This window comes from Cariama cristata, unplaced genomic scaffold (assembly GCF_000690535.1).
Source record: "Cariama cristata isolate BGI_N322 unplaced genomic scaffold, ASM69053v1 scaffold3119, whole genome shotgun sequence".
NCBI classification, from domain to species: domain Eukaryota; kingdom Metazoa; phylum Chordata; class Aves; order Cariamiformes; family Cariamidae; genus Cariama; species Cariama cristata.
The window spans coordinates 148,811-157,361 of NW_009637282.1; the positions used below are offsets into that span (position 1 = coordinate 148,811).

At 37.4% G+C, this 8,551-nt stretch overlaps 1 protein-coding gene across 1 annotated transcript in view; it reads right to left on the reverse strand.

The window, feature by feature from the left end:
* CTDSPL (CTD (carboxy-terminal domain, RNA polymerase II, polypeptide A) small phosphatase-like) overlaps positions 1 to 8,339 on the reverse strand; it is a 30,914-nt gene extending 22,575 nt beyond the window's left edge. The window contains exons 1-2 of the mRNA XM_009708249.1: positions 8,183 to 8,339; positions 901 to 933 (exon numbers count right to left, since the gene is read on the reverse strand). Coding sequence (XP_009706551.1) covers positions 901 to 924 — 24 coding nt within the window. The 5' untranslated portion in view covers positions 925 to 933; positions 8,183 to 8,339. The remainder of the gene's footprint in view (positions 1 to 900; positions 934 to 8,182) is intronic.
* Positions 8,340 to 8,551: the final 212 nt, after the last annotated feature.

Below are 8,551 nucleotides of genomic sequence, written 5' to 3' on the forward strand. Positions count from 1 at the left end.
AAAGAGAAAAAAAGAAAAAAAAAGGTATATTGGGGAATATTCAGGTCTTTAGGGGCTACCAAATATCTCAAGAAAGAGGGCTGTGTCAGCAACCCCACAGAGCAGCACTGCTATTTCCTGGAAAACTCTGCAATAATACAGTATTATAAAAGCAAAGGAGCTCAAAAAAGGAAGTATTTCCAGCTTTAAAAAGCCTAAGTCTTCATCCACATACAAAACTAGTAAAAAAAGAGCAGCTTTTTGACCAAAAAAAGATTAAATCTGATTAAATCAAAAGCTTCAAGTTTGAAGAATTTTTTTTTTTTCTTCCTTTTATTTACTTTTGAAAAATAATTCAGATGCCAAATGGCATTCCAAGTTTAATCCAGGGAAGATAAATAGAAATATTAAGGCCCATAAACCAGCAGCTGATACTGAGAGCATCACCTCGAACGAGTGCAGTAATGCAGCTATGGTCAGTATACTGCTTGTTTTCCTAAAGTGGCTTGTTTCAAACAAATTATGCAGTTTCTAACCCTTCTTTTCAAACTGGCATACAGGAAAAAATTAGAGGAAAAGGTTTTTGTAACTGTGTCTCACACAGTGATGAGTAGTCACCTTTTGTCTCTATTAAAATAAGTAACTTCAACTTTCAGACTACTTCATGCATTTTAAAATGAGAAAAATTCAGAAACTAATTTAACTGAGATGCAAGATGAAAACCATGTAAAACCCAAACTGTTCTTTTAGTCCCTGTACAACATGTGCAGTTCAATTAATCTCCAAGTATACATTACAGACAGAACATAAAATCCTTTTGTTAACATGCAACACAAAACAGACCTGTTAGACTGCAACATAAGATGAATCAAAGCAAAAGTCATGAAAATTATTAAAAGAAAAAGGGATAAAAATACATACACTTGGTATAGGCATGACCTGCATCTGGTCACCCTGGGGAAAAAGAAAAAAAAATAAAAAAATCACTGTAAGGGTAATGGCTTTTAAAGGGTAGAACAAAGGTCTGAAGCAGTAAATGTAGCACTCAAACATTTTAAACCAAAAGTTAAAAGTATTCAAGAAACCAGGGTAAAAAAAAAGAAAAATAAAACCAGGATCTTCCATTTTAGTCACTGAAATGATCTGTTAGTACATTGGCATTTATGATTTTTAGGAGACTGGACTGGTAAAACCCATGCTGTGATTAATAACAGATGATAATAAGAAAGCACCTGTATTTACTGTAACTTTTTCAGCTTTAAGATCTACTAATGGGTATATTTCTCTGTTTTCACTGCAGCAACAAGATGCTCAGCCAGATCTTGGTAGCAGGGCAGTAGCCCACTCCTTGAGGTTAACTTCACTTGAGACAACTGCCTCAGAAAAAACAGTATTTTGACGTAGGCAACAGCAAAATGTTCGAGAAGGACACGATGATGAAAAACTAATCCAAGGAATCCCACTTTCTTCACCCAGAAAGAGGCAACAGTATCAGTGCTCTTCCCATGGTCTCATTTTTGTATTGTACTTGGGAGAAGGCAAGACATGTCTTGGCCAACTTGACCTTTTCTTCTCATCCTAGGAGCTTCCAAATGGAGGCGGCGGGTCACTGTGTCACCAACTCAATATGTAAGACATTTTGGGAAGCAGGAACTGTATTTTCTAATCTTTCTAATCTGTCAAAAACAAGTACTTGTTTTCTGGTGGGCACAGCACACAAAAAAAAGGAAGCTGACCTGTCTAGCACAGATGTTGATTAGGTAGATGATTTCAGTCTTTAATTATTTAGACAGCACAGGCCCTGAGTACCAGCAGACTGACTATCTATCAAAAGAGCTGCTTTCAACATTAGAACATCCTCTTCCAGCTGAAAAAAAATCTTGTGCTCACTTGTTTTGGAGTCTAACATAGTGTTGACACATCACTGACAAACAGAAGTAATTCAATATTACTTTTAAAGTCCTCTTTTTATTGCTACAACTGCAGAAATTTTTACCAAAGTTTGACCAAAATCCAGAGAGGCTGATGAAGCAAGCTGAAGAGCAGTAACTACCATGAACTATCAAGAAGTTTGCTTTAGTAAGAAGTACCTGATTTCTATAAAAACAAACACAAAAGCTGGCAAGAATTCTAATTTTCCTCAAGATAATGGCAAAAAAAATTAAAAAATCCAGTAATTTAATGTCCTGTTAGTGGAACATCATCTGAAGTTCATGGGCCATTTGAGAAAGGAGTGAATTTGAATAGATGTCAGTCAGATTAGCTGGCCTGTAATCAAATTGTTGTCAAGGATATGGTTACGCAGGCAGAGCACAGATTGCAAACCCGTGTTTTGTTTTGTTTTTAAAGGTTTTTTTTTTGTATTCACTGGTAGAGAGAATAGAATACGACTGGAGCTCCTCTTCTGTCAACAGATGAAAACAGTATATGAGAGGTAGAGGCATATCCACAGTTACGGTAATAGATTATCTTACTCGCGGACACAAATATAGCTGTGTATCACATCAGGTTTTCCCACAGGCTTCAAGAGGTACTCAGTGTGGTGTAACTTGCCTTCTACTTTCGCAATCTCTTGAAGCAAGAGCTGCACCCCACTGTGTTACTGTTAAGCCTGACTTTCACGGGAATCCAGAATCTAAGTTGCTAAAGGACTTACATTACTGTTCGTTTTGTTTCTTAAATCAAAAAACAAGAAAAACAAACAAATTTCCTAAGAGGAAACCTAAAAGTACCTATGCAAAAATTAAAATGGTAATAATGCCAACTTGAAAAACAAGCAGAAAGATAAATGCAAGAGTCCGCTGGTAAAGCGTAAGTGTTCATGAACTGGTAAATGATTTTTAAAAACAAGCCTGCTACAGGAAACTTTTTAAAAGTCTCCTGCCTCATTTCCTCATGCCTTGGAACAGGAAGGGAAATAGGTCATAACGGTTATCGTTTGAAATAGATGGCAGATGACCGCATTTGTTGAAGTCTTTCCATGAGGCTGCTGATGCTGGTAACAGGACAAAGCTGTTCCTAGAATGCCAAAATTTCCCCATTTTATCACAAAGATAACCCAGGAACTGTTTTGTCCAGTCACTAAAAGCATTTTTTTTTTTCATGGTACAAAACATACAGATGAAATGATAAATCCTACTTTTTCCCTTAGTTACATACTTCTGGTTTGAGAGACACGACGTTTTCCAGTACTACATCTGCTCAGTAATGCTCTCTGTCTATGGTTGCGTACGGGACCAATGAGCATGAAGTGACAGGCCACATGACTTTGTTTTTTGGAGAAGTCGATATTCAAAGATAAGGAGCTGTTTCATTTTAAAGAATAACCCCTTTAGAGAAGAAGCTGATCAAAAGAACAGATTTATCGTATTTGTTTCTTTAACACAAAGCTTATACTAGACCATGATATGTTCTTTAAAAACAGTAATATAGTTACCATTTAACTCTTTCACTGACTTGGAACATGGAGCTTTGTCTCTTAACATAGAAGATGTTTCTGGAGGCAAAGATCAGACTGAGCAGGCAGAGAGAGAGGAATCAAGCATAGCTATGCAAAGAGGGGTTTTGTTTTCTGAATAAAACTGCCATAGTGCATGGTGATGGTGACCAACAGAACCAAAGACTAGGAATTTTCTTGCCCTGAGCAGCAAAGGTTAAGCTGGAGAAAGAGTACTATTATTTACATTAATCTCAACTATCTTCCTCCATACTGGAGAGTGAGACTGGTTTCCAGGTCAGTTCAGAAAGCATGCTGTCAATAGTCTCCCCATCAAAGAGACCATGCTCGTGCTGCTCCTCTAGGTCTCTTGCATGAAGGAGATCCTACTTTTGACCTCAAGAATGTGCTCCCTACAAGCCGTTTTTCTCACTCTGGTGAACTATATTCATGTGGGACACAGAAGACTCTTCTTCCTGCATTGAGTTATAAATAGAGATCCCTGAAGTAGACAAGAGTGTTGGAGACATGACAATAGGTCATCAAACCAGCTTTCCAGCATCACCTTGGAGATGACAGCATCGTGCAGCAAAAAGCAGTGGGGAGAAGGAGACCTAACTTTTGCAGTGGTCAGGATAGAGTGAAGTGGAAATTCAAGGACTTGACCTTTCTGGCTTCATTCCTGTTACAGGGAAAGCAGTGGAGGCAGCTGTTGCCCCCAGAATAAACCACCTTCTAATTATGTCTTCTTCCCTGTTGAGTGTGGATCAAGACCTTCACCTCTAGTTCAACAAGTATAAAAAAACCCGTTCCTCATTCATGCTTCATCTTGTTGAACACGAGCCACCTGCCCGATTTGGATCTAACTGTGAAACAAAAGCAAAGATGACTCTAGTGGAAGCGGGTTGTAAGGGAACTGGCAAAGTGCCGGTAGACTCGTCAGAGTTCCCTAACCCACCACAACCGAAAGCAAAGGGAAGAAAGAGCTAGTTTGCATCTAGCTTTTCTAACCTTTCTCTACCCGGATCCCTCCTTGAAGCCTACAGATAAAATCTGTATCAGCAAACACTTCAAAACTCAGCTAACAAACTTACCCAGAAAAGAAAAAAACCCAAAAATCAACAACAAAAAACCCCCCCTTACATCCAGGAGCATGCCCAGAAAATACACAAATTGAGTCAAATTGCTAACTGAAGAACAGAAATTAAGATTTGAATTTATTCAGAGGAAAACAAAAAAACACTTCCCTCTCCCAATACTCCGGCCCCTAAAAAAAAAAAACACCAAACCAAAACTGGCTGGAAGGTGTTGGTGAGCTGCCTGCTGCTGAGGAGGCAGGAAAAAATTAGCAAGGATTTCATGAGGCTGAACATTGTGTGCTCCCAATGACACATCTGGCTCGGCATCCAAGCTGCAGGCAGGGTGATATACCCACTGTAATAGATATTACATCTTAGAATATATCTTTGTGCTGCACTAAAAAGCTGTCGTGTTTTAAGAAAAACAAATATATAATAGTTTCAGTAAATACAAGTTATTATTGAAAAATGTTGTATTGAAACTTTAGAGACAGAATGGACCATTCATTACCAGTATTAGAGTCACACTTGGACAAGCAGCTGCTCTGTGAGTAGAAGGTTTAAAAATTAACTCAATACTTTAAAGAAGTTTTTGGGCTTTTTTTTCTCCCCTAACTGAATAGAAGTCAGCGCTGAAAAATCCTGTTTATTCAAAACCGTGCCCAGTTTGGTGTTTCTTCCATTCCTATGAAGAAGTGACATGACACTCGACTTGCCAAGCATAATCAAGTCACATTAGCTGGTAAAATACTAAATGAAGTACTGATTCATTTAAAGCACCGATTTCATTTTTTTCTAATACAGCAAAATAATAATAGTAAAAATTAAATCGTACAACACAGTTACTCTGAACAAAATTTCAGAACTGTTTTTTCAATTACTTCATAAAATACTCTTCCCTGCTTTCCCTCCTTTAACAACAGGTTAGCATTTAAAGAACCGAGACTCCTAGAAGGAAGTTAGCTTGTCACATCAACTTTAAGAATATGCCAGAAGCAACACAGAACAAACACTGAGTTCCTGTGAAGCCAGCAGAAGCTTTCTCCATTCCTTTCCTTCCTCTGAAGTCTTTATCACCAGTTTTCATGTAACAACTCTACTGAACAGTAAAGGAAGAAGGAAAGTACATCCAAGACAGTTTATACTAGTTTCTAATGATAACTATTTAACGTTATTGTGTCATTTTCTTTTTTCAATTTTTGAAGGAAAGGGTCATAACATATGAACTGACTAGGCCATGCTCAGAGGTCACCTGTGATGTGACAAATAATAAGACATACAAAAGAGACAGAAGATATAAGTGACCTTTTGAACTGCAGCTCAACAGAACTGAAACTATTCTAACCTGGCAGGCAGAATAATGCAAAAAGAGCTTTAATTAAACAGCAGAGGAATGTAAGCAGTGTGTTGTCAGACTTGCTTTTCTTTCCTAAAACAGGTAATTTTGTCATTCCTGGACCATTTAATTTCACCAATTTAGAAACTGAGGCCCACTGTTGCATGTACTTTCCCCCAACTTCCCTATCACTTCTGAATCTAGACAAGATGCTCAGTGTAACTCAAGCAGATCCAAGCAGCCTGCACAGTTCTAAAACACAGCTCTCCTGGTAAAAACCACTAGCCTGACAGTGTAACGATACTCCAATATATCCAAGTCTTCAATGCTGTTTTTCTTTCTTTAAAAGAATTTCCTACTCATACTAACCATGTTAGCACTCAAAGTAAAAACAGCATATAAAAAGACATACAAAGCTTATTAGTCTTTAATACTCATTTAAATTAGAAATGTCACAGACTTATTTGCACTCACTTAAGAGCTACTCAAAAGCTTAGCTATACTTGATTTCTTCTACGAAGATCTGTACGCATCTGAGTGCCATTCACTCTATTTGAAGAAAACGCACTCTTTAATAATTCTTTTTAACATATTCCTTGAACTTTTTTTACTCCATTAAGCTGTAGTCTGGTAATTCTATGAATTTGGTGATTTGTGTCCTCTGCTCATGAACAAGTATTTCATAACTTCAAAACTGCTCACCAAGGTAGCACAAAGTGAGGATGGAAAGTTATGTGAACATACATGGAATCACTCGCTTAAGGCGTAAGATATATTTAGAGAGTAATTAACTGTTTTACAAAATACAATCTGAAAACTACTGACTCCAGACCGTTTTAACCCACGTTTTCTACAGTAAAAACAATTTCTTTATGTGGTTTTTTTTTTTTTCCCTAACGAATTCCCACTTTCTCTCAGCTGTGATTTTGCTAGTAGCCTCACTTCTGCCTCCCTTCCATTCCCTAGCACAGTGGAAAGGGAAATGTTATTAGTTTCCCATTCCTTTTGCTTCTCAGGTGAACGCGTGCACACACCCTACACACTACTCAGCCTTCCCTTCAGCACATCCAGGCTAGATTTCCCTCATTTCAGTCAAAATGTACCTTGGCTAGCAAAAGTCTAAAAATACACATACAATTCCTCCTCTTGGCAGAGGAATTTTCAGTGCACTTTACCTCCGCATGAGCAGTTTCAGCATGAACTGTTGCAGTTCAGACTTTACCTCCACACATACTCTTAGTCTCCATAACTTTAATTTGCTTTCCTTTCCTCTCTCCCACCAGATGTTCCTCTGCTCTTTCTCCTGAGCTTTTCAGAATTCAAACATAACCAGCAAAATTAAAAAAAAAAAAAAAAGAAAAAAAAAGGACTGCACAGAAATCAGCTGCATCAAATACAAAAAATTACCATGGAGAGCAGAAGGGTGAAAAGATAGAGACATCTCCATTTCTGTTATTATTCCCCATTATGGATACACCTATACTTGCAAACTCTTAAATTCCTGGAAAAGTGGGAGAGGAGTGGTGTTTCAACTAAGAGTATAGCACTAGTGGAGTGTTGAAAGTGCTGAAAAATAATACGGTATGGAAAAGATGGTATTCCTGTGTTTGCTATATTGAACTGAAATTCTTTAGTTCATAATGCAAATGCACTCAGTGTTATCAGATTTGAAAAGAACATATAAAATAATTTGTGTTGTGATTTTATGAATATGGTAAAGCAATATAATTACTAGAACTCAATGAAAGTAACATGCTGCTCTTACATACAATATTTTAAAGTGCTAAAAGTTTGTATAAACTAATTTGACTTATCATGTAAACAAAACTTAATAACCTGGGAAAATGGCCAAAAGCCGATACCTTTAGACTCAGAGTGCATCAAACAGAAGTGAACTGGTTAGAAAAAAGGTCCAAACAATTATAGTTCTCCTCCTTTTTGAACTGTTTGTATGTCACTGAAAACCTTTTCAGTTGACATTCAAAGAGGTTCCACTATGCTCCACTGGACACATTTTAACCTTCCAGTAGTTGGGAAAGAGAACCAAAGCTAGAGACAACTCAGCATCCGAAATTTTATGAGAAGTCCACATTTTTTTAGCATCTTAGTCCGGTTTTGAATGTTGTTTGCTTACAAAATGTATAGTGCCAATATCCTTCATGGAAAAGTTAGGTTTAAATTGCAGCTGAAATGACAATCTTAGAAATTCACCATCAAAACAGTGGGGTTTTTTTCAATAACTCATAACATGTTCCCCATGAGGGAAACCTATTAAGACAAACCTTCAGAACTGCAGAGTTAAATTTTGGTTACAAAGACCCATAGGACAGCAAAATAAGATAAAAGTCTGACCTTCTGAAGTCCTCCATTCTCCTCCACCAAAGGAGGAAGAGCACTGGTGCTATTGGTAGATGGTGGTTCGACATTGTAGTCACGAAAGCAGCAGAATAAGGTGCTAAAGATACTTCGACTCCTCTGCTTCTTCAAGCTGATATTACATTGGGACACTAGAGTAAAAACAAAAAAGATAGTAGAAAAATAAATTCATGTAGCACAGACCTAGTTTTCCAGACCCCAATGACTGAATTTAAGATGCATGGTTATTACCTCAGAAGTCCTTTTCAAGTCTTAAGAGATTTTAAGAGACTCTTAAGAGATTTTCCACCTTATTGAGATGCAAAATTATTGATGACATTATCCCTACTGTTTCAACACAGTTTT